We start from the raw sequence: 27,607 nt of genomic DNA on the forward strand, positions 1-27,607 counted from the left end.
TCAAACTGGACAGCGTGCAAGATGGCCTCTTAAAAGGCAAACAGAAGCCACAGCATATTATTACCGCATCTTAATAAATCCTCCTTTCAGATCATACACATCTGCAAGATCATTACTAACATATTTTGAAATTATTAGAGAGTAAGTTCCAAGGACTATCTAGTCCTGTAAATATCCGATACATGTTGTCATATTTTCCCAGCTGTCTAAACTGCATCTTCAGTCTTACAAGAAGGTAACCTTCCACTAGGATTCTGCTGTTTCTTAGAAAAAAAGGTGTTTAACTCAAATGTACTAGACTCATGAGACAACTGCAACACAATAGTCTCTCCTGCTTTTAGACATGCATGCACTATTTATGCTATACAAAGTGCTTCTAAATGATCTTCAGCCCACAAAATGTCTAAGATTCTTCACATTCTCTGGTCACAGTAACCCCAGCAAACAACATTTATGCCTCATGAAGAAAACTATACCCTAGCCAGCAGCATGTTGATTTTCAAATGCTGCCCATGATCTTCAGTATATTATAAAGACAGTTTCAAATTTAAGGATTCTGTGTAGGGAGAGCACCCAGACTGTCTTGTCAATTGGCTGATTGACAGTGGCATGCCCTGTTGCCCTGCAACGCCACAACCAGAGTGGTACTATTGCATCCTCCTGTTGTTTCAAATGAAGAATTTGATTTCCTATCTTCCCTCAGTCTTCTGTTTTCGTAACAGCAACAAGAATTTCCAAAGCATCCTCTGATTTCACGGTGCGAATTTCAACAGGTATGGAAGTTCTCTATATTTTACTGATGCTGTAGCTCAACATGGCAAAAAACCCTTATTTTGAAAACAAATAGGAACATTCATAAAGAATAAACATTCATTTGGCAGTGTCCAAACAGTATCTTATTTCACTTTCAACATAAATCTCAGTCTCTATAATAACTCTAGTTAGGCACAACTATAAAACACTGCAAGAGTGGTAAGATGATAAAAACAAGCTAAAATATTTAACTGAGTTACTGAAGTAGTCCAACTCAAATATCATGCCATCTATCACTCCAATCTTTAAGTCATGATTCCTGTTTTTTCTCTAAATTGAAAAATCTCTAATTACCACAAAAATCCACACAGACAGGTTTCAGGCCTACTTTGCAGCTCTCCAATAACTCCAACTTTTAGAGCCATTTTACAACCTAGTCTACATTCAGTGCTTAAGGCTGATATAGCTGACACTATTTTTTAATCTGTCAGAAAAGCCTGAACTCCTTGTGGAGACACAGGGACTGTACCTACCGCTTAAAAATTATAGCTGCTGACTAGGAACTTCTTTTCATTTTTACCAGCAATTTCCTGAGAAGAGACTGCTAAATTCTGTTCTATCCTGGAATTATGTCTCATGCAGCCTCCAGTGAAGAGAATCTGCTTGTGAGGCTGTGGTTTGTATTATTTGGTAAAGTTTATCGTTAGTTATTTAAGATTAGAATTTAAAAGCAGCACTGCACTACCTCCTAACAAAGCAATGCCTGTGACCAGATCAGAGTCATCTGGGGGCAGAAGGAAATGCTACCTAAAGCGCTGCAGCTCTCGGACAATGCACCCCAGCCTTCTCCTTGCAATATTTCAGACTTATCCTAGTCTGCCTAGGAGGAAATGAAAAGCTGGCCATATGACAAAGAGAACATGATGGCTTTGATCCTTCTCTCACAACTGGCATTAGTGCTAGTTGTTCTAATATGTCATCAATTTTGAGTAATTAAACCACCTCTCCATACCTAACAGTACCAATGCTTTCTATCTTTATGGAAGCTAGTAAACACAGATTCAAAGTAATGAAACTGCAGTCCAAAATTCTGATGGGTAAACTGTCTCGTGCTATTTTAGTGAACTTACAAAGTCACACTTCCACCTGTCGCCTTCCACTTTTGAACCAGTGGCCGCCAGACTGAAGATGAATTAACCTGACTGATGGGGTTTTATTCTACAGATGGTAACTTTCTTAATCCTGCTCCAAACATAGCTATACATGAGCAAGTACTATCAACAGAGGGGAGAAGAGACAGAAGCACTACTCACAAATTACATGCAGCAGCTGCTCAAGATACACTGCTTCCGAGTTTTTTAATTTATCAAGCAACACCATTAGCCAGTATGTCATGTACACACCAACACTACCATCCCTGCAAAACTAAGAAGCATTCCAGAGAGAAGCAAAAGTGGTATCATGTATTTGCTTTAAAATGATATAGTTATGCATTGAAGAGATACTGAACTAACATCACTTGCTTCCCTGAAATCAAATGTAATTTTTATTTTGTTGAATTTTTTCAGGGACCCAGGCTGATGCTAACCTGAAGAGATGAACACTACTACCTGCTACCTCTCACAAGCTGGAATGTGGAGAAAGATGTTGTTGTGATTGCAGTAAAAATTTAAAATTGGGAAATATGAGTTTTGTCTGGCTGAAGAAAGTCAGATAGACAGCTTGTGAAGCCATTATTGACTTGGCCAGAATCCTACACATTTATTGATTCACAGCTTGTTAAAACTTCTTGTATATTCCTAGCCATTCCCAAAAGCCTCATCTACTACACCTCATGTACTATACAGTCATTTAATTGCACTACAGATGAGTTTACCCAATCAATTAAAAGCAGACAACTGCTAAGATATTTACTCAAGCCTTCACAAACCCAACAGTTTTTATTTAAACTCATCAAATTTAACATATCTGACAAATCTCTGCTATAACATGCCAAGACCAACAATTACCCTGTCAAGTAATCAAAGCTTGCCATTTCACTGATAAAGGCAAAAACACCACAGCAAAGGAAAATAATGTAACAGAGTTTTCTCTAATTAGTTCAGATTTAAGCCCTCCATTATAGCCTCAAATAAGTAAAATATTACAACAACATACTGCAACTTTGGTAAATCAGAGCACAAAATATGCCCACTGACATATTTTAGAGAATGAATCAATGAAGCACAGGCAGAATTCACATATACTTATATTATTTAAAAAAATTAATGGCCTGGAAAAACAAAAAGGAGGCAAAATACAATTGTTGTAGCATAACAACAATTCCTTTTGCTTCAGCTCCTTGTACTTGTAAATAAACTCCAACAAATGCCTTCAGGATAGTTTCTTGCTTTATATTCACAAGAAATAGGTATTACTGGTTTATTACATTCCATTTCATAGATGGGTTACACAGCATTTAGGTTATCTTGATGTGTTTTCCTTTAAACTTGACCATGACTTTTGAGTAAATAAATCATCAACTGTATTTTTGCCAACAGCAAAAAGAAAACCCTACTTTAATAAAGACTAGAAGAGTGGTGTGTTGATTTTACAGTGTCTGACATAGTAGAGGTTTTCAAGAACACAGTTTTGAAAAAATCATATCCTACAGAACTTAAGAGCACAAGCCTCCTCAATTTACAGTACAGGTGCTAAAATCACTTTTAAATGTGAGTGAACACTTATAGAAATTTATTGTCTCCCATTTCACCGTGCTCCTTTCCCTCTCCATGTATGGGGTTCGTACAGCAAGGTTTTGGTAATGGAAGGACTACAGGAGCCCACAGTGGAGCACGTTTCCTGGTACAGCTTGTGACCCTGGCAGGGGCCCACACAGCAACAGGCTGTGCCTGAAGAACTGAATCCCACAGAAGAGTGACCCACATTGCAACACTCTGGGGGAAGGCTGCTGCTCATGGGATGGACTCACATTGAAGAAATTCATGGAAATCGGAGAACTGTCTCTGTAGGAAGGACCCCACACAAGCAGAGGAAGGACTCTCCTCCCTGAGCAGCAGCAGGAACAACATGTGATGAACTCACCATAATCCCCATTCTGTGTGTCCCTGCAGTCTTTACCTCAACCCCAGAACCCTACATTGTATCTTCCCTCCCACATCCAGTTGAGGAGAGTGACAAGAGTAGCTTTGGCAGTTGCCAGGAAACCAGCCAGAGTCAACCCACTACAGGCTGTTCTCTCATTTTTGATTTTTCTTCTAAGTAATCATTTAAAAGAAAAATAAAAACCAATAAAATCTACTTTGTTATTACTTCCTTAAAGATGGAAGTAATATCGCTCTACTAAAGTGATGAGCTTTTCAATTTCCACTAATACTATGGCATTATAACCTGGCAGCCTACCCCTTTTTTACACTTGCTAATGAAAATAATGATTCATAAAGAATCTGGATATACTCCAAGCTGGTTATTCTCTAGCACCTTTCTTTTCTTCAGATACTTACCATGGTCTCACTCAATTTTCACACATTGCAATGCCAATTTTGTGTATTACTGGCATTTAAAAGATAATCAATAAGCCTTGATTTTCCCTGCCACAAACACGAAGAAAAAACTGTGTGTGCCATAAAAGACCATGGCTTTTAATCTGTTCTTTTCCATCTTTGCAGATGCCTTTTTGTCTCTTTGGTTTCAGGTGGACAGTTGTCTCCAGTCTGTATTTCTTAATGGCTCTTTGAGGTTCCTTCTGGCTGTAACACCTACAGAGCAAGAGGCACATGTAGGTCTACAGAACCTCTGCCTTCAGGTGCCAGACCTCACTCTGCTGATGGCTGTATGCTGAGCTGCAGCTGCTCTTTCCTCTCCCCATCCCTCAGCATCTGGAAACTGCTTGGAACTGAGAAAGGTTCAAGGGCCTACCACACACAGTTCCTTTTATCCTCCAGTAAGAAAAAGAGACAAAGGGAGGAATGGAGGGGACTTAACATCTGCCAAGGGAAGGAGAAAGGGGTGCAGCCAGGGAGGGAAGTAGCATCTACTGCAAACTGCTGAGAGGCAGGCTTTTGAGATAACTGGGGGAACTGGGGGAAGCTGAGATATGGTAAACAGCAAGTTTGTCTGTGAAGAAGTTCTGAGAAAATTAATTGAGCAGAGCTTGACTAGTGAAAAATTGTATTTGAATATTTATATAATTTTAATACAATTTTGCTTGGGACTTTTGCTGAGTTATGAAAAAATGTCTTGGACACAAGTGGCCTCCATACAAGCTACCATGGTCAACAGTCTACGCAGTACTAAATGCCTCCTGTTCCAGAATTCATGGCTACCTTTAACTAAGTTTCATCAGAGAGAGCCCAACAGCTTCAGGCCATTCAGCAGGCCCACAAAACTCCAGTGGGCAGGTGTTTTTTCTCCTATGTCAAAGATCCCACAAAGATCTTCTCCTATGTCAAAGATCCCACAAAGCTTCAGGCCATTCAGCAGGCCCACAAAACTCCAGTGGGCAGGTGTTTTTTCTCCTATGTCAAAGATCAGCAGGCCCACAAAACTCCAGTGGGCAGGTGTTTTTTCTCCTATGTCAAAGATCCCCTCACAGAGTGCTCAGTCCTAGCAGCTTGCTGCCACTTCCCACCTCAAGTAGAGTCCATCTAATGGTGTCTGTGCTGGAAGGCAGCACCATCCTCCTCCTCTGCCAGGCTGTGACATTGGCTCATTTGGCAGTGGGCTCCTCACCTCAAGATGGAAACCTCTCTTTTTTGAGCCAGTTTACATCCCTCTTGTTCCTGCATGTTACACAGAACAGTTCCTGTCTTGACACATTTCTGTGCAGAGGAGCAGCCAAACAAGGATCTAACCAATAGTATCGGATCAGAAAGGGGACTGAAGACAGACACAACCACTGCACAGTACTTCCAGAGAATATTCTGTGTTTATTCAGAGATAAAGAATTTTCTCTTCTAGGATATCTTCAGATGACTTATATATCACTAGGCAGTAAGCTGTGCATTCTCCAAGTATCCAGAAACAAACCATGAAATAGCAATTCCTTTAAAGCTAATTGGTTAAAATTTGAGAACTAGACTAGCATCCACAAAGTAAAAAAACACTGCTGCCCTACTTCAGGAAATTAGTTTCTATTGCAACAATACTTCTAGGTCAAGTAAGCACTCATTTTTATCAATCTGTCTCCTTACAGATGACATATAATTCTCTCTCACATTTGCATAAATACAGTATTATAAAGGTGAGCTTAAATCTGCCCTTTGACTTATTCACATTTCACATCTGGCAAGCTATCTGATTCTGAAAAATCTTTCTGATGTACTATTCAGTACTTTAATTTACTGCAGCACAGAGTAATTCATTACTGCCTAGCAAATATCCTAAAACCTTTTCAAATTAAAATACTAGTAACAAAACAAGAATGCTAAATGAAAAAATCAGGGTGCAAACTCAATCCCTCACACAAAGGCCCCTGAAATAAGAAATAATGTGAACTTAAGCAAAACCAAAATGCAAAAGAGCTGTCACGGTCGGAGATTACTCACCCATAAGCTCCATTACTAATCAGTTTAATTGTTTCAAAATCACTTTCCCGAGGTTTCCTCTGCAGCTTCAGCGAGGTATTAGAGCTCTTCAAAGTAAGAGATGAGAATGAATAAAGTTAATAAAATACTTTTTTTCAAAATTGGGGAGAAAAACCCAAACAAAAAACCAACTATCACCAGGCTGTCTCACTGATGAACCAGGTTAAAGTTCTGGACAGCCAGCCTCATAGCCAACACAGGGAGGGACCAAGGGGCTCCTGAAACAGAGCTGTTTTTTCATTAAACAGGTATATGCTGTACTGTAGCAAACTGTCCACTTCTCTCCATGCACAGGCTACAGTCATGAAGGCTTCTGGTAAAGTAGTTATTGGCAATTCTTATCTTGAGTCATGAACTTCATGAATTCCACATGGCACTCGCTGGACACTGCCTTCCCATTCTAGTAAATCTGACTTTTGTATTACAGCTGGTAGCAACAAACTGTTGATGAGCCCTTCTTCACTCAAATAAACTGGGCACACTTCAAACAATGTTAGGATAGAGTGTGATATAACAGGGAGGATAGTGAAAAGAGACAAAATGAAAGAGAAAAAGATGGAAAATAAAAACGCATTAGTTCTACCCCTAAAAAGGTCACTTTATAATTACTGTTTTGTCAGAACTTTTTCAACACCAAGTTGCTCTCAGTATGGCAAAACCTTTTTTCTAGTTTGAGTTTTAATTAATCTTGAAGATGTGTGAATTAGAATTGGAGTTCTGGGGGAAAAGATGAAGGCACAGAACTCCAAATGCAGTCTTCCAAACCCACAAGATCTTTTTCAAATGTCTTTTGAATCTCCAAGAAATTCCATGATCCTTACCCAGGCAGTTTAGTAACAGTTGGAAGTTGAAAGCAGAGCTGGTTTAAACATTTTCAATTAAATGCTTGCTAAAAAATTCAGTGCAAGACTAGTTAATACAATGAACTCCACAGGAAGTGACAGAGAGGACTTAGTAAATTGTTCAGCCCACTTGTCTGACAGTACAGGATTCTTCCTAACTGCTATTTATGATGATTGTGAGCAGTCCTGTACTTGAAAGTTATGCTTCCTGCCACTCCCAATGTACGTTTATTGCACAGCTGGAAGATATTTCCAAATATTCCCTCTATAGGTTTCCTTACTGATTTCATCATCTCCCCTATTTACATACCTTTATTATACCACATTATCCTTTCTGAATTTCTTCAGCATTTGCACAACTCAAATAACTTCACAATTTTAACTGCTTAGCTGATGCTAAGCCACTTTGCACCTTAAATTCAGTTAGGTACTTTGGCCTTAAGCCTTCTAGTTATCTTGTCCTTTCTCCAATTTGTCAGTAAATGCTGCCCAGGTCTAATACAGTATTTCAACTGCATATGAATTAAAGCAGCAAAAATACCTTCTTTGTCAAATACAAAGAAAATATCCCAATATAACATGACATGTACCAGAGAATGATGTTTTTTCTGTTATGTATTAGAACAGGTCAAACAGATCATCCATGACTGCTAAGATTTGTAAATACTTGTTAAGTACCACTGAATTAGCTAGACATCCCCTAAAACTGCTCTTGTTTTCACTATCCACTTGCACTGAAAAGCAGGACTAAATTGCAGGAACTTCATCTACTCTTCTGACTGACATCCAAGGTGTAAAAACCAAGTTTTAAAGATAAGAATTTAAATTAATGGCAGTTAAGCTCACAATCAAAACTTGCTTTTCTTTTATCAGCCTTAGCAAACATCTAACAAAATATTACTGTAAGATACACATTGTTGTAGGCAAGTGTTTTCAAACACAGATTCAGAAGAATGATGCACAACCTTTCTAAATGTAAACTAACTTTCTGAATGCAGGCTATTTGCTAGCATACTCATTTCTTCCTTGTGTCTTCAATGGATCTGTCCAGAATCCCTCAATTTGATCATGAGCTGCCTCTGTGAAAAGACTGTTTTAAAATCTCTTTAAAATACATTGTTTTATTAAACAGCTTACCAATCCTTCCAAAAAGGAAAAGGAATATATAGATTTAATAGAAAAAAAGAAAGCAGTGGTGGATTTTGTGGTAAAGTTATTGCCACATGGTGAACACAAACTTTGTGGAAGAAGAAAACACTGAGATGTCTACAAAAATAGGTAGAAAGCTCGGTTATACCTTTTGAAAGCCTACTGCCTGAAGAGCTTCACAGAGTGAGTGTGAGTATTAACCAATGTTTACTCAATCTGTTCGCACATACCAGGAGAAACCAGAACAGGAAGGGTTGGGGGAACACACCAGATTTTCCTTGTTCACATTCAGCAAAAGCAGCAACATAAGAGGGAAGCTTACATTTATTGATTCTTCTGCTTCCAGAGTGTCTGCTGTCCCACTGTCACAATTAGCTAGCTGAGCTATTTCTGGAAAAAAAATTAAAAACTTCATTTTAAACTATGGAAAATACAAAACTAAACAAAGCACAGAAAACATGAGAAGTGACATCTTTCTGGAATACTTAATAGAAAAAAAAAAAAAAGAAGAACAAAACAAAACCAAAAACAACAACAACCAAAAAAAACCCCAAAAAACCTGTAACACTTGAAAAATAATTTTCAGGGCATCTCCAAGCATATATTAAAAAATCCACACAGGAAATGAAGACTTGCTATTCAGTGCCTATGTAGTAATCTTCCACTGAAGTAATGAAGATTAGCCATGAAGCAATGAAGACCAGTACTGTTCTCACTGCTGAGACCTGGGAATTCCAAGAGCTGTGTGCAAACGGAGCACTAAGGGAAAGACAGCACTAATCTGCTGAGGATCTCAGCCTCTGAGGGGTTAACAGTAGGTCCCATTCTTCCTGAGCTCCTTCACAGTTACAGCAAAAGCTTCTAGTTTAGACCTAAGACAGACTCTAAATAGTTTGCTTCTTCTACAAAGAAATGCTGATAAGCCTACTAGAATAAGCTAAAAGCCATTTTCATGGAAGCTCATCATTTACAGAGTCACTAACACAGAGGAATTCTCTGGGAAAGTAAGATTTTAGAAGCCTACAACTTTATCAGATTGTCCCTGCCACTGTCAACCTATGCTGCAGAGCTCCTAAGCCCAGCCTGTTCTTCAGGGTGAGTACTAACCAAGAATTCATCTGGGTAAAAAAAGCCAAACAGGACAGCCAGTCACTAAAAGACCCTAGCAACCCTACACATATGTTAGTATAGGATACAAAAGAACACAAGTGCACATTGCTGTTCTTAAGGTGAAGAAGAAAAGGGAAATTTATTTTCTGACTCTAACATTTATAGTTTTCTAAAAGTGACAGTGGATTGGAGGGTGACAGTGCCACCTCTCCAATGACACTGGACAAACTAACAGTCTATCAAATTTCTTTTTTTCTATAAAAGAATGCAAAACAATTAGTTATTTACAGGAAGTGTGTGAGAAAGTTTGTTACAAGAATGTAAACATCAGAAGCCTTAGAAAATTTTAAATAATCAGGGTGACACACATATTTAATTATATATCCTACATAGCCAAAGATGCAAATTTTATCACAATTATGTGCTGGACATCAGAAATAAGACCACCTAAAATTTGTAAGATTAGTTTTTATCTCAAGACTCTTAACTGAATTTATGACTACGAAATATAACTAAATATTCACACAGAATACCTAAACTGGATTTTTCTATATAAAAACAAATTATTATTACAAGTGAAATGATCTGCAACACTTACTGCAATTTTTAAAGGCAAATTAACCACACAGATAATTTTCTGTTGGAACAGCTAAAGTTTTAAGGAGTAACTCTCATTTGTAACCACTACACACAAACCAAAACACGGTAACTGTAAGAAAAAGAAAATATTAGAATGTCACTTCAAAATCCAAACAGATCTTTAAAGCGTTAAAGAAGCTAAAAATATTCCAAAAATTAAATCAATAAACAATGAAAAAATATCCCCACTAAAACAAACAAAATCTTGAAGAAAAAAAATTATAAAGGCTGAACCTGAAGTGGATTTTCCAGTCAAAAGTCATGGTTTTGTGAACACAGGGGTTTTAGAATAGAAGTTTTGATGAAATCTTTATTGTATGGGTGAGAACCAAGCTAGCTGGAATAATATACTTTGACAGCCTTCTCAACTGAAATTACTTTTATAAATTGTAAATTTAAAAAATCCTTTTTGAAACAAAACTTCTGCAAAATAACCAGTATCTAAGAAATCCGTATTATTTGCAAGCAGTAGGTACTAATGGGATGGAACCAAAAGTCAGCTTTCAGAACAGGGAGCTATGGAACCATTTTGCAGTGCCTGAAGAGATTTTTCTGACTCATCTAAATACCATTAAACATCTGTCCTTTTTATTCCATTGATTTAAACCTTTTCTGAAGACTCATGATTCAAAAAGGTAAAGATGGCAATTTAAAAAACATGGGGAAAAATTTCTCCCCAGGTAACTCTTCAGAAATGCAGCCACCACTCTTTGCTACGTGATGAATCTGTTGTAGTATTGCTATCAGTTTAGTATAAATTTATCTAGCATTACTGCCAAATAGTACAAGCACCATTTCACTCAAAGAAAGGACACTACAGTTATGACAGCAAACAAAGGAGGCAAGTAGAGAAAGATCTACAGTAGGTTGCTTTTTCCTGCAGATGAAAGAAAATCCTTTGCATGAACATTTATGAACATTGAAAACAAAAATTAACATCTTGGTTGGAAATATAATTCTGTGTTACCAGATAAGGAAGTAGTGCAACTGAGATGCACTTTTTTGTTTTGAAAAACTTGGTTCTGCTTTTTAAAAAATTTCTATTTTTACATAAAAGGGCTTAAAAGTTCTTGAGGATGATCTTATAATGTTTTTATAGTAATGAATACAGTCCTCCCATTAATTCTCTTTATAAATCATCAATTCCAGGGCATAAATCCATAATGCCCCTCTTTCATTGTTGCTTAAGTAGCATCCCTATATATAGAGACACCCATTAACATCAAAACTAGATCATCTAAGAAGTCATTGCATAGTGATTTATGCTGCTTATAAATATTACTTTTTCTGGAGTGTGGGAGGAAAGCATTAACACAAATCAGATGGCCTAAATTACCTATTACAAATACTCATACACATTAATATTTAAAAAAACCCCACTAAATTGCTCTAACTGAAATCAATAGTTCAAATCTCCAATTGAACCAAAAATCAGTAATCCAGATGTCATACACCCTTCAGTATCTACTGGCAAACCGCACAGAACATTTTTTCCTTCAGAAAAAAACCCCAACCCCCAACATTTCAATTATCATTTGAGTTTCAAAGTTTTTTATATTCATTAATATTCAGTTTATGAAATACAGTAAGATGTGTCCTAGATGAAGTATGCTCCCATTAAACAAATACTTAGTTGAAGAAAGCAGTATGCCTTATTTATATATAGGTATTTGTTCCTAGACATCTCTTACAATAAATTGTCCAAAAAAAATTCAAAGTTGTTATTAAACATGGGTAGTGACAGATTCTTGACTACTGCTTACAAACACTTTTATCCAAGTGGCCAGGAAGAGTCAATGAGAAAGGTAAGGTTCACCTGGCAGAACCAGAGTCAATAATACAAAACTCTCAAATCACACTCCAAACTAAATCTTCCATACTTCATCAATGAAGAATTGATGAATTGTCAGTTTAGGACAGACCAACAGCTCACCAAATCCAGAAGACAATGCTTTATCTCACAGAGAATTTCAATACTTGTTTTTTTCCAAAACCAAACGGAAAAAAGTATTTATGTTTATTTTCCCAATTTGTCTGCCTTCCTTTGCTGCAGTCCAAATATAAACAAAAAGTATCAAAGCTGTTAATCTGTATCTCAGACAAAAAAACAACAGTAAATTTGGATGAGGAAGTTCTCTGAAGATAGGAAGTGGACTAATAATAGGCTTGACCTTCTTCAGATCTGTTAATACAACATTAATGTTCATCTGTAACAATATTCAATCTAACTGAATTAGAACTAACCAAATTCCTGACACAACTGGCAGTGCTGAACTTCTGATTTAGTTCAGCAGAAGGGTTTTAAAAAACAATATACTACCATGATTTAATAACATGTGATCTTACATCATTAAAGCTAGCAAAAAAAAAGGTTTATCATAGTTTTTTGCTATAATTTTGTGATATCAAGCCCTTTCCAAGTCCTGGTTGATAACACGGTAGACAAGCTAATTGGCACCAGCTAGGATCATTTTTCCATTACGACATTTCTGCTAATTTCTTCCAAATTGCAGAACTAGCACTGAATACAATGAACCAATTTCTATTTGTCACCACTGTTAGAATCTGGTCTCAGAGTGGCAAAGAAGATGATCTGGCTAGGACAGAAAAGTAATTTTAGTTTTTTTCAATGCTGTCCTTCAAAGAATCATAGAATGCCTTGGGTTAGAAAAGACCCTGAAGATCATCTTGTTCTAAGCCTTTCACCATGGGCAGAGACACAGAATCACAGTATCAGCTGAGCTGGAAGGGACCTAAGAGGATGACAAAGTCCAGCTCCTGACCCTGCACAGGACCACCCCCAAGAGTCACACCATGTGCCTGACAGTGTTGTTAAATGCTTCTCAAACTCTGTCAAGCTGGTGCTGTGACCACTTCCCTGGGGAGCCTGTTCCAGTGTCCAGCCCCCTCCAGGCGGAAAACCTTTTCCTGATATCCAACCTAAACGCCCCCCCTCCCAACTTCAGCCCATTTCATTTCCTACAGATAGATCCTGTCACTGGTCACCAGAGACTGGTCCTGTCACTGGTCACCAGATCAGCGTCTGCCCTTCTCCTTTCTCTTGTGAAGAAGTTGTAACTGCAATATCTCCCTTCAGTCTTCTCCAGGCTGAACAAACCAAGTGACCTCAGCCACTCCTCATACAGCTCCTCCTCAGGGCCCTTCACCACCTCCATGCCCTCGCTGGACACTCTCCAGTACTGTCCTTCTTACACTGTAGCACCCAAAACTGCCCCCAGCACTCAAGGTGAGGCTGCCCCAGTGCAGAGCAGAGCAGGACAGTCCCCTCCCTTGCCCAGCTGGTGATGCTGTGCCAGATGCCCACAGGACACAGGTGGCCCTCCTGGCTGCCAGGGCACTGCTGGCTCATGTTCAACTTGCCATCAGCCAGGACCCCCAGGACCCCTTTCCATGGCACTGTACATCCAGGGTTGCTCCATCCCAGGTGCTGAATCTGACACTCTCCTGTTGAATTTCATATGGTTGATGATTGCCCAGCCCTCTAATTTCCAAGGTCTCTCTGCAGGGCCTCTCTGCCTTTGAGGGAGTCAGCAGTTTCTCCCAGTTTTGTATCATCTGCAAACTGCCTTTGTATCCCTCCCAGTCCTGCACCCAATCATGTCCGAAGATGTTGAAGAGCACAGAGCCTAAGGTGGAGCCCTGTGGAACCCTGCTAGTGACAAGTCACCACTCTGATGTCACCCCATTCACTGTAACCCTCTGTGCCTGACCCTTTAACCAGCTGCTCTCCCATCATGTGATGTGTTTATCCATCTGTGTGCTGGACATTTTGTCCAGCAGGACACTGTGAGAGACAGTGTGGCATTGTGTGTTTTTAGAATCAGTTATTCCTTTTGTAACTCAATAATGGTTCGGTCCTCAGTTCCCCCCATGTACTTCCCTCACAATGGTTTCTCCCTATTGGAGCTGCCCCCGTTCCCTGCCTGTCATGGTAACCACCCCCCTTATCTCGAGAATTCTCTGTGTCAGTCATTCCTTAATTCGATGTGTGATTTGCCCCTGGGGTTTTTCCCCTCCCCTGTGTGATCCTCAGTGGCTTAGCTGTAACCCAGGCTCCTCCCTGGGTCCTTGCTATTGGTAAACTTTGTGTGTCCTCCTATCACACCCACTCCCTTTATCAGCACACCCCCCTCCAGTCCCCCTTTGTCGCCTGTCCCTGAACCCACTGGGGAAGAACATTAAAAGATCCTTGGTACTTAAACAGGCGTCCCTCTTCCTTCCTTTGCTTTGGTACCTCGTAGCCGAAGTTCCCACCTGCACCACCCACGCCACAGATGGCAACCACTGCCAGGGTTCCGGAGGGGATCCAGGAGTGGCACTTCGTGTGGCCATCTTCAGCCGGGCCAGGGGCACCCTAGCTGGGCACCCGCACAGCCCCGCGGCTGTACAAGACAGTACTGAAAGCTTTACTGAAATCCAAGAAGATGACACCAACTGGCTTCCCTTTAGCAGCTAGGCGGGTTACCATGTCACCTTCCACTAGACCACCCTGCTCATAACCCCATTCAGTCTAGTCTTAAACACTTCCAAGGATGGGGCACCCACCACTTCTTTGGGCAGCATGTTCCAGGGTCTCACCACTTTCACAGTAAAGAAAAATTCTGCAGTGACAATACCTCCACTGGAACCCAAGTTCTCCCTACAAAAGCCCCCAACATGGACTCAAATTACACAGAAAATTTATGGGGTAGTTTTCTCAGAGACTCCAAGCTGAAGGAACCTGGTAGCACTGAAAGGCAAATGACCATTCAACCAAGCGTCCTTTGCAACTGTGCTAACAGTCACCATCAAATTACTCCAGTAAATTCCAGCAAGAGCTGCAATGAGGAAGTGGCATTGTCAGGCTGGAAGATGATGAGTGGTATCATTGATACAGTGTATTTGTGAATTATATTTGCAAAAAAAAAAAAAAAAATCCTGTTCAGAAGAGATGGCCTTTTAAATGTGTTTGTTTGAGCTCAGGAGAGTACAGCTGAAGTCAGAAAATGCTTGCTCTGCTACCACCTTTACTGTGACCCTTTTCAGGTACACACAGATTATCAGAATGATAGAACACATTGAGAAGGAAGAACCTAGAAACCTATAGCTATAACAGGAGATTCACTTACCTTCCAGAGGATCTTTATTTAAGCCCAGCTGGCTAATAATGTATCGAGGGATGTCTGTTTTAATGCCTTGCCCCTCTTTAGCATGGCCTTCAGCTGCTTCCAAAAGATAGTAAAACTCTTCGGGATCAAATTCCTAGAGGAAAAATAATCATCATCATTTTCTCTGTGGAAACTGGTTCCTTAGGGTCTAACATAAAAAGTTCCTTTGCTTCTTCTAATTCCACATATATGGCATGTTTCTACTAAAAACAGTACCTCTTTATTCTACTAGTAGTCTATTAATCTATTCCGATTCTTATACAGTGTAACACAATGTAAGCAATGGAACTGCATGTCACTACTTTAGAGCAATAATTTATATAAATATTATATTCTTTGTCATCAAAACTTCATGTTATACTGAATGAAATTACCTATAAGCAGCAAAAATAAGATTTCAGAGAGAAGACTATCTTTCTCCATGTGTTTGCTTATAAAAATCCTCTACAACTATGTAAATATATTGCACTACACTTTTTACTTCTTAAGTATTAATTTCGAGTATTTCTAATCAATATATATGCATTGTGTTTTATAGAAAATACAATTTAAAAAATCACCAACTTTAGAATGAAGATAAAATTGAAATTTGATTTTAAAAATCTGAGCTTCATTGATCCAATTGTTTCAAATTCAGAAATAAAACATTCTCCTGTGGGAGCTAACTATATTACAACTATCATTTATAACATACCAAAAAGGCAAGCCTCAACAAGGAACAAAACGAACAGAAACTCAAAACACTATGCCCAAGTCCCTTGGAAATACATTTCTTTTACTACCTTTTATAGAGTATAAAAAGAGAAATACATTGAAAGGAGCAAAGCAGATTAACAAAACAATGTGAGCAGGATTTTTTAACACAATTTCTCTCCCTACTGGCATGAATTCATACCAAAACATCTGTTCATGGTTATTGTGTTCTTCGAGGTGTTTGTGCCTACAGGTACAATCCTTAACACAGTAATAGCCATCAGTCACTAATGTAACAAAACAGATTTTTTTCCTCCAGTAGGTCAGCTCTGTCACAAATATCTGTAGAAGCCAGGCAGACTGTTTTGCAACCAAACATAACTCCATGGCATTTCAGACTACATGTTGAGTCACAAGGATCCTGTCCTAAATCCTCAGGCTACTCAGGACTTGGAAAGTCACCATCCCAACCCAGAAGGCAGCTTGAGAAATTTGGTACCATGCTTCATTTTGCAAGCATCAAAACAGCTGCAGCTAAAATGAGGAGCTGCAGCATGTCTGAAATAAAGTATCTTTAGAATTTTCAGTCTTATGGAAACAATCTTAGTTTTACATGTGTCATGAAACAATCTTCGTCATGTACAACCTACTGCAAAGGACTTAACCACAAACCCATGAACTGTCCAACCTGCCTCACTTCAGCCCAAAGTCACAGGATGCTGCAGACCTGCCCAAACATCTGAACCAATAACTAAACAGTACATGCTATTTTAGTCCTAACTCTCCTCATCTTACATGCCATCCCCAGCTGTATCTCTTACATGTTACTCCTTGGCACTAAAACAGCCAACAGCACCATGTTGTGTGCCAAGATTTCTATTTACTTTTGTCATGAAAACATTATCATCTCCTGACCTTCTGCAGTGACAGATAAACAGCTCCTCCTCCTCTTACTAGCAAGACAAGGCAATTTCAAAACAGGTAATTTTAATCATATGAATGTGTGTGTGTGTGTTTGTATGTACAACTATCTAAAGACACACATATACATAGCCAGGTCCAAATAATGAGAAGCAATGAACTTATTTTCTGATCTTCACTTCCAACTCCGTATTTTATTATCCATGTACAAATGGAAAAAAAATATTTTAATGAGTGGCAGTAGCTCTTACCACATATGAAACCATAAAACCTTTATTTGTATGATTATCAAATAAACTGAAATAGGATTTCACATCTATGAACACCTGAGACAAGACCACCATCAGAAAACTTTACCAGCTTTACTGCATGGTATCTGAAATGTCTAATGACCACAAAGCTGGAATTTTTTTCCTACAATTATGAACCTTCTTACAGAGGCTGAAGTTTTCCACACCTAGTATCTATTTCAGACAGATACTCTAAAATACCACACCGTAATATTCAAAAGTTTCCAGAGAGATGCTACAGAAAAAATATCGTTTCTGTAAGTTTACAATTACGTTTATGATCTAGGCTTAACATCTTCTTGCATGAAAAATGTATTGTTGCTTGACTGTATGCCTAAATTTGTTCAAGCTACCCGTATCTGTAGAAACATACAATGCAGGGTTGTCACAACCCAGTTTAAGCCTCCTGAATATTCTGTTTTAAGAGAGAACACTAGAAGCAAGCTGTGCTGGCTTTCCCTGCCACTGCTGCTCTAAAACTCAATCATGAGATACAGTCACATCTGGACTTTGCACTGCTGCTCTTCCACTAACTTCAGCCCAGCATAAGGAGGGGTGCATCTCTACTTTAAGGATAAGGCAGAGCAAGTAGCCTAGGATAAAATCCCAGTGGCAGAAAGCAGGAACTAAGTGAATACAGAGTTGGACTAGATCCCATTAAAACTTAGCACTTAGGGAGAATACACTAATAGGCAAATAGACCACCAAGAGAGAACTTGAATTTGAACCACAGAATCATCACAGTCCAAAGAAACCTTTAAGATAATTCAGTCCAACCATTCACCCAGCACCACCACTGTAACCTCTAAACCACTGAACCATCACCCAGCATGAGATCCAAACACCTCTTGAACAAATCCAGGTAACTCCACCACTTCCTACACAACCTATTCCAATGCCTGGCCACTCTAACAGGGGAAAAAAAATTCAAATATGTAATCTGAATCTCCGCTGTCTCAATTTAAGGCTACTTCTGGTACTACTGCAGGTGCTATATGAGAGAACAGCTCCCACCTGGCACCTTCCTTTCAGGGAGCCGTAAGAGTGATAAGATGCCCCCTGAGCCTACTCTTCTTGAGACTAAACAAACCCAGCTCCCTCAGCTGTTCCTATATACATTTTCTAGACCCTTCATAATTCTTGTTGTCCTTCACTGGACACACTCCAGCACCTCAATTACAAAGCTAATAGAGAATGATGGTGCTGGGAGCAAGGGTTGATGGGAGAAAGCTAGCAAGCCTGTAATGAAAGGTGTAAAGTATTATTAAGAAGTCTTGGTCTGAGTGCCTACAAGACATATTTAAGAGCATTTCTGGATATGTGATAACAGAGAAGGATACAAATCAGAAAGAGAAAACACAAGGATATGAGAAACTGGATGATGTGGAGAAACTTGCAAGCCCTGTAAACAGAGCAGGGAACAACACACTAGACATGGAATGAACTTCTCATGGAAAAGGACCAAGACAAGTTTGGAGTCAACAGCAGAAGCAGGACATGCTAAGATGTCCTTCTCTCTAAAGCCTTCCTTTTTGTTTGTTTTTGTAGTTTTTTTAAAATATCTCACATCTCTTTCATGCTGATTCAGAGCACATACCATTTTTTTTATTTTCCTTCTGAACTGCAAATCATGAACAAAAAAGCAACTGGGAACACTGAGACTTGGTGTTTCCAAAACAAAATAGAGGCAGCTCTCAAAATGCCCGTGGCTGAACGAGCCAGGGTGTGGATTAACTGTGCCCCAGATGAAGGGACTCAGCACAAAGCCAAAATCAGGTTGGAAATACTTACTAGCTAGCTTACTAACTCAGATTCAGTGTGACGCAAATGCAGTTATGACAATTTCAGGCATAACTTGAGTCCAGCAGCCGGCTGGCGTCCACATAAGGCCTGCCAGCCTCAAATAGCTGTATGAAGCATCAATACTGATCTTACATTGGCAAGCAGAGTGGCTCAAAATCAGCTCAGGCTGCCTGCCAGGCCTTTTGGATTCGGGCTGGCTCTGGCATGGTATTTGGGTGTCTACACCATCCTCCTGTGCACACTGTGTTCTGCAAGTGTTTATTAGTTCAACTGAACAACTGAAGTACACTGGCTCCGTGTGTGCAACTTCCCACACCTGAGCCATCCCAGCTCCCACAGCACGGGCAAGAAGCAGAAACACTCTCACAGAGCACACACAAACTAACCCAGTGTGGCAACATCGCTGCTATGCTCATGCATAAATAAATGAACTCTTCTGCTCCTTCTGGTCCCCAGTAAAACACCAACTACCTGTGTATCCAGACAGCCTAATCCCTCTGCTGCTCTTATTGCCAGATCAGGTGCTGCAGAACTGACCTCAAGCTGTTTATAGTTCTGGCAGCTGTTGAGTGCAACAAAATTATGAAACTATTAAGAAATAGTTTCAAAAATCACCAAGCAATTACAGTTCTGGAGCAGTCTTCCCAAGAAATGGAGATGTCTAACAAAGCAACAGAAAAAGCCAACTGGTTTTCAACAGCAGTATCCTCAGTTGATGAGAGTACTCTATACCATAGTATCTGCAAGAGCAGGGAATCAAACAAAACTGCAGGAGGGTCCTGCCAATACACAATATCCAATAATAGAAGTGGAAAGGATCCCACTAACAATGAAGCCCTACCACACTGTTTGACAAGTTCCAAAAATCACTTGTAAAGAGCCTTGACTACTTAGAGAACTGGCTGCACTACTAAGTGAAAAACACTAATTACTAAGCAAAAACATAGTAAGCATGACCTTACCAGGCATTCCAGTAAGCGAGCAGGACGAGCAATAACTATCAAGATTTTGCGAACAAGTTGTTTAATAAATGCCATTTCTCCACTCTCTGATCGCTCTTGCGCCTAAAAGATAAAAATAAAGTCATATTGAACCAAATCACATTCAGTGATTCTTAAAAAAGCAGGGATATTTAGGACATCTGTAGGGTTTGAAGCATATACTTGATATAAACCGTGCATCAATTTCAAGATGCCAGCAGAGATAACAAAGATCTCAGCAACACTAACTTGTGTTCAAATAATCCTAGCTTTAAAACTCTAACACTGTAACAACAAAAATGCCTACAACAGACAAACACCTACTTCTTTTTTTTTTCTTGTTTCTTAAGCTTACAGTGTTATTACCACCAGTTTTGCAAATGGATAGCGTATCAATACAGATCAACACTGATCTATACATGCAGGTTATGCCTCAATTAATAACAATGTTAGGCCAAAATGAAAACTAACATAAATAATAGTAATAGAAATAGAAAAATCCATCCCAAATTCATACTATCTTTTGGTCAGTCATAGGAAAATGACAATTTGCATGCATACACACACACACACACACACACACATATACATATAAATAAAAACCTTTACTTGCAGAAAGGCTTCATTTAAAGATACTTGTAGAAAGGAAGACAATGAAAAACTGAGTTCTACAAAGATTACAAAAGAGGGGGAAGTGCTAGAGAAGAATATATACAGAAAATGTACTTCTAGAAGATTTGAAAACATATGCACAATGGTCTGAGTTGCATTTCAAGTTTCTTTTAAATGCTCCCCTCTAAGAACAAATTACATTATTTAAGGATGCTAGTGAAAGCAAAGCAACTGTGTAATTCTCCTGATTAGAATGTACTAATAGCCCTTGCCTTAAAAACCAAAGCATTCCTTTGCTCTGAAAAATAGCTCACAGACTTAAGTTTCTCAGTGTCTCTTGCTGATTCAAAACCACAAAGAAAATTAAGAAACTAACACTTTAAAAATTATTACTATAGACCAATAAGTACTTTTCCTATAACACATTACATTTTTGAAAAAAACTCTATGAAAATAGGAAGCTATGCATATTGCTTATAATGTAAATACCACAATTTTAAACAACATCAAATATATGAGAGGAATTAATTTGTGGAGTTTAAAAAAGGAAAAGTGTGCAAATATCATCTAGCCCTTTGCAACAGGTTTCAGAACTTAACCTTAACTGGACAGAAGCATAATTCTGAACATTATCAACTCAGCCCAAATAAAACTCTTTTGTAAACAAAACACCTGCCTATTGTAACCACCAACAATTTTAAAGCGCCTTTGTAGAGTTTTATGAACACTAGGTGCCTAGGCGAACAAAAGATTCAATACATATTACATTTAAGGAGGATGAAGCAGGAAAGCATTCAGGTACACTTGATCTTAAAATTCTAAAAGTTTTGGGTAAACCAAGCTGCTTTGACCTAAAGGGAGTCTTCCCCTAGTTAAAGTAACTGCACAGCGTCAAGCAGCAGCAGGAAATGCAGCTTTCTACTGAAGACTGCAGCTGGGAATTAACAACAAATGAATTACATGAAACCAAAGCACAACTAAATGCCCATAACAAAGCTTATGCTAAATGCCCAACCAAAGCATAACTAAATGCCCAAAGAAAATGTTTTCATACTGTCATGCTGTTAACAAGAAGCAAGCAGTGGACTCAAATGTTAAGTCTTCCTTTTTTAAGGTATGTCTTTACAGAACAGGAATCTTTTCCATAATAAACAATTAACATCATAGAATATGACAAAATGAGTGGCTTGGTGATTTTTTTGCTTTATATGCATGGTGGCATGTTTTTTAGCTGGTTTTGAGAGAGGTGTTAGTGAACACATATTCTAAACTCTACTTAATGTGTAGCCATTTTAAGGTATATATTGTTAACAGTGGTTCAGCAAATCCTGGCTTGGACATGTTTTCTGGTATTCTGACCTTATCAACTGGCCAATTCTGCCTGCACTTTGGCATGGCAGAACTATGACCATCTCATAAGAAGGTTATTGGTTCAAAACTTCCTCTTGACTAGTAAGCAAAATCTAAGTATTTTCAATGTCTAAAAAACAGGGTTTCAACAATCCAGAATAAATTTATTGATTTCTTAAATTTTGTTTTGCTGTATGAAGAGAAAAAGTTCAAAAAACAGAAGATTCAGAAATCCTATTTACTGAATAGAAATTAAGAAAAAAGCAGCATAGAAAAACAAGAACAAAAACAAATCCAAACAAAAAAAACCAACCAACCAAAAAAGAAATTTCAAAAAAACCCCACAAAAACTCAACCAAAACTGCTTGTGTATTCAAAAGAAAGCAAAAGACCAATTAAGACAGGGACGGCATCTTAAGATATCAGCTGGAAAAAATTTAAAATAATTTCAAATCTGCTGCTCTATCACATGAACTTTGACTCGTAACATACTATCAAATCCCACACAAATAAATGAGTACATTACATGTTGCACTCATTCTTTTGAAAATGATACATTAATAAACTATAGAAACTTATGTGACAGCATGTTTGTCAAGTTTCAAGTTCTTCTTAATTTAGCTGATTATTCTATGAAAGTTTCAACACATTTAGAAAAGACATTTTTGCTGTTAATCAAAATTTCAGCTATGAGAGGAATGTTACAAATAATTAAACAATAAATAATCTCTCACGAATGGAAAGCTAAAGGTTGCTGTCTGCTTTCTCAACACAGTAGGGCTGATAAAAGGAAAAGTGTGAATGTTACCTCATTTATTTAAAGTAAATGAAATATCCAACCCTGTCTGGGGCTTATGCACACATTTCTGTAAGCAATCTACAACTTGCATTGCAGGACATAGTCCTGTTGTTTCTGGAATCTTTACAACCCATCTATTCCACACCAATATGCTAGGGTGCCTTATAGTTTTTGTAGGAGTCATTATGTAGACTAAAGCATCTTATGAATACCACTTCAACAATTACTTGAGTAAACAGCTGTAATTCAAGACAATATTCAAGAAAACTCTAAGGCAAACAGATTCAAACAATTTTTCAGGCAAACATACAGCAGTCTCACGGATCATACCTCCTGTAGTAATTTGTCTAATTTCTGCTGTAATTCAAGGAAGTATCGTGATGTGATGAGGCCCTGGTGAGATTTATCCAAACAATCTCGAGCCAGTTCTGTGATCTGATGGTGGGTAAAACTGAGCACTCCATCTGCCAGAGGAAGGGTGTTCTCTGGAGAATGATTTGTTATAATATCCTGAAGTTTCTCTTCCATCTGAGCTGTGGCCTATAGAAAAGTAGTTGTTCAACACATTATATCAGCTCTACGTGAAACTAACAGCCTTGAAGTTATTTCTGACTCTAGAACATTTCTGTACTGCCTAAGAATTTACCTAGCTAGAATGCATGAAATTACCAAAGCCAAAAGGCAAGTACACAAAGGCAAAGTGACAGATGACATTTCCCCACACTGCCACTACAGAAAAGCAAACAGCCTTGTTGTTCTACTACGCAGTTCCCCAACTTTGTCTGCCAATGGTGATTAACTGTGCACTAATTTTGTAATAATCATTAACAGAACTAAAAGCTTTTAAGTCAAAGCCAAAGTAGAAATATATATAAAAGAAAAAAGAGAACTCATAGGGGGTCTACTTTTCTCTGCTAAAATTGCAGATACTGACAGCAGAATATAGTCACCACTTTCACAAAGGTTACTCCACAAAAATATTTCACTGATCAGAGTTTGAATGAGGCTCATTTGACTAATTAAAAGCACCACAGGCTCACAGGTCCTGCCAAACGTGTCTGCAGGTTCCCAGATGCATTTGTTTTACAGAACCAACTGTCTGGTTCTCACAGAATTGCAGATGCTTAAAAAAAAACCTTGAAGATGTTATTATTGTTATTATTACTACTACTGCTACTACACAGTAATCCTCCACACCTTAGTTCTTATCTCAAACAGTAAGATGAGTTTTTCACACTTCATATAGTTCCTCGATTACTCTGCAAATCCTGACAAATCTTTCTTTATGTTTATATGAAGAAATGCAAAAGAAGTTTCTCTCTTTTTAACTCACATTTTAGGAACAGTACCTTGTTTTATTTTCCAGGGGTAACTAAAATCCTAGGAGCAACTGAGGGTATAGTGCTTCAAGCTGTGCACACACACCTGCACCTAGGAACTCATCTGTGTCTCAAGATCTCTGGACAGGAAAGCAAAGCATCCTCCTATCTCATAGTCAAACCCCCACATCTGTGTACTAGTGCATTAGATCAGTGCATATAATGCATATACATGCAGGTAAAGTATATAGAAAGAGTCTGGGAAAATGAAGAAATGGACTAACCAAGGGAATCTGCTGGTATATCACAGCAGATGATTCTCAAGACTTAGCACTAGAAACTGCTTTCAGTTTACTAATGCGGTATGCATTTACCCCAAGTACACCACCTATTGAAACCCAATGTATCATCAGATTCCAATCAGCAGAATATTTTACCAGCATGATTAATTTCAAAACCAGTTTGGCAGCGTTGCCAAATGAACTTCCAGTTCTCAGCCAGAGTTTTCTTTATCATGATTTTATCGTTTCAGTAAGAGATCAGTGATGCTTTATGGAAGCCATTACAGGGCTGGATCATCACTTCCCATAACAAGAGCATCACTTGCTTAAAACCTATGTTGCCTACCCATTTAGATACTGGGTATCTTAAATATATTTCATTACCTTGGGGAACCTTTCTTTGTAGACATGGTTCATCATAATTATTTCATTGTCACAGCAAGCAGGAGAACGTCCAGGGCTGCAAGCAAAGCAAAATATTCCTTTACACTTATCCCAGCATGAACTACAGTTAGTTCTTATATTTTTGTATGATTTATTTGCAACAAAAAGTCAGCACAGACTTCACTGGAAAGGTACAGTCTGCAATCAATAGTACACTTAAGTTCCTTTCTGCTATTTCTGTTCAAGTCTTCATGATTTTTTAATGTACTTGACATCTAACTGCTAACCATGTTATTCTCCTAGTTTGTAAATGTACTTCAAGGCAGATGAAGCCTGGTGAACATTATCTTTTCTTCAGAACGGTAACACAGATCTTTTTAACTGGTCTTACACCTGTACCTTTGAAGATTAGATACAATCAAAACAGCAAGATCTAACCAAGAACTCTGGTAGCTGCAAGTGAAAAAGTACAAAATGAATTTGTTTGAGTTTTGTTCGTTTTTCTAAATGAATAATTTGAAAAAAATATATCAAAACAATCTATTTTCAATCTGACTAGCAGATAAAGGCAGTAACTTCCTACAAATAATGTCATAAATATGCACTTGTTAAACAAAGCTGGTGCACTGTGCCTGTAAAAAAAAGGACAAGACTTTGAGGAAAAGAATTCATGAAAGATACCCACAGACCTCACAAACCTACAAAATTACTTTTTGCTATCATGAGCCTCACTGTATACTACAAAGCCCGTTAAAAAAATCTCAATACAGATTTCCAGGTGTTGGTGATTCTGGCCCATTCAATCTGTCTAGAAGGTCTGGTCTAGTGGAAATGTCCCTGCTCACAGCAGAGGGGTTGAAACGAGATGATCTTTAAGGTCCCTTCCAAGTTACATCATTCTGTGAATCTAAATCTGCCTTCTGGTATTCTTAAAGATCAAAACTGAACAGTAAACTCTGTCACGGATATCACAACAGCGAATCCTTGAACTGATACAGGCAGCCTCTTACAGACATGCACAGGCTACTACTAAGAAGAGAGCAGGTACACAGATTCAAAAAAGGAATACTACAATTACATCATTAATGACTAGATCATCAAGACAGTCTCTGCAGGTTAGCTGTCTTCACATTAAGACTGATCTTAACGATATTTACCACTAAAGTACGTCATGATCAAAACCAGAACAAGTATTTAAAGGACTATTCTTCATTCAGCCTCAGTTACATATGCATTTCAGCCATTTCAAAAACTAGTACATATCCCCAATGTAAAACACCATAATGCTACCCACAATACGTGAATTTAGGTCCCGCCCCTGTTTTCAGATACAAAAACTCACCTGAGACTTCGGGACCGAGGGCGCATTGCAGTCGTCCTGCACCTGTTATCACTGGCAATGCTCTCAGTGGTACAGAAATGTTTAGACAAAAAATGTAGTTCATCAGGTGTTGGTTGGTATGGTAACTGGTGTAGCTTCTCTTGGGATGAGCAGGATGACTGAGAGAGCACAAGAAAACAGATGCTTCCATCAGAGTGAAAAAAGACCATTTTCAGGAGCATATTTGGTGCTCACAAATAATTAATAATGTAATTTAAATTAAAAATTATAGTTACTGTTTCTCGTGCCTGACTACCAATTTAAAGAAGAAAATAAATAATTACTCAAACTCATGAGCTAAGTATAGAGTAAATATTAAGAAAAAGAACCACTTCAGTTCCAGAAGACACACTGCATTTCAAAAATTTAAATTTCCTAAGGCAAAGGTGATGTCTGATGTCAATGATACACAAGAATAGCTAAAATGGAGTCTGCTGAAAATTAATTATTGGAATAGGATGGCCTAAGTATGGTAACCATAAAGTACAACTTATTGCCACAGTGCCAATTGTAAATCTTCATAATAAAGGTACATTATCTATATTTAAGACATTACTAATGCTCTTATAAATACATTTAAATACTATCTAAAATGTTGCTGAAAAAATTAAAACACTAATATCTTATAAAAAACTGTACTCTGAAAATAGAGTGAGAGAACTCAATACATTTATCAAGACTGGCTATATGGCTGACAAAAAGCGAACAGAATTACAGTAAAACCATCCATTTAGTATAAAACTGGAAGATATGGACAGGTATGAAAATGGCAGTGCTACCATGATAACCACCCTTGCAACATTTCATGTACAGAGCTGCATTACATAAGCCATCCAAATTACCATACTATGTTCTTTAAGGGTTTCTATGCAGGTCTACCTGAGCCACGCTAGATCCTTGGAGGTAGAACTTTGAACTTTTCTGTGAACCTGGATCTGGTACCCTTTTTATAGAACACATACACAGTTCAAATCATTAACAATCAGTCTTGCTAATGTGGACTGACAAACATAGAGAAATGTTCTACTGTTTCTGGTACCAAAATCAGTTTCCAAGTCAGCTGATTTGTAAATATTCTTGTATGACTGCACAAAGCTGCTTAGTACCATGCAGACATTCCCTGTATTTTACCTGCAGAAGGGAAGAAGTTGAAAAACTTGGATATATTTCTGGAGCTCTTCAGTCTCTAGCTGTATTTCTCAATAAAATTAATTTCTTCTGTGTATCAATTTACATGTGCCCATTACTGCTTATCTGACTTCTCATATTGAACACCAAGGCCCCCGCCTGGGTGCTCTTTTAAAGGAGGCAAACACAGTAAAGAGTTTCTCTGTTACATCATTTCTAGTGAGGGAAATCAATACACTTCTGTAATGTACAAATATTCCCCTGCATTGCTAAGATCAGGAGATAATAACCGGGCTGGTAAGCACAGAAACTAGGAAGTAGTTTTAATCTTCTGGCAACTTGTGCAGTCAAGGCTAATATCCTAACTCTTAGAAGCAAAAGAGAAGTTTTCTCACACTAGATCTCATTAAGTTGTCTCCT

The 27,607-nt window shown here is 38.3% G+C and overlaps 1 protein-coding gene across 8 annotated transcripts in view; it reads right to left on the reverse strand.

Moving 5' to 3' along the window:
* Nucleotides 1-27,607, reverse strand: part of MAST4 (microtubule associated serine/threonine kinase family member 4) — a 281,672-nt gene that overhangs the window by 27,515 nt on the left and 226,550 nt on the right. For all 8 annotated transcript variants that reach the window (XM_059836511.1, XM_059836509.1, XM_059836508.1 and 5 more), the window contains 7 exons: nucleotides 26,021-26,178; nucleotides 24,679-24,754; nucleotides 23,025-23,234; nucleotides 19,916-20,017; nucleotides 15,208-15,340; nucleotides 8,652-8,719; nucleotides 6,300-6,385 (listed from right to left, as the gene is read on the reverse strand). In XM_059836511.1, coding sequence (XP_059692494.1) covers nucleotides 6,300-6,385; nucleotides 8,652-8,719; nucleotides 15,208-15,340; nucleotides 19,916-20,017; nucleotides 23,025-23,234; nucleotides 24,679-24,754; nucleotides 26,021-26,178 — 833 coding nt within the window. The remainder of the gene's footprint in view (nucleotides 1-6,299; nucleotides 6,386-8,651; nucleotides 8,720-15,207; nucleotides 15,341-19,915; nucleotides 20,018-23,024; nucleotides 23,235-24,678; nucleotides 24,755-26,020; nucleotides 26,179-27,607) is intronic.

Source organism: Haemorhous mexicanus, chromosome Z (genome assembly GCF_027477595.1).
Source record: "Haemorhous mexicanus isolate bHaeMex1 chromosome Z, bHaeMex1.pri, whole genome shotgun sequence".
Lineage (NCBI taxonomy): Eukaryota > Metazoa > Chordata > Aves > Passeriformes > Fringillidae > Haemorhous > Haemorhous mexicanus.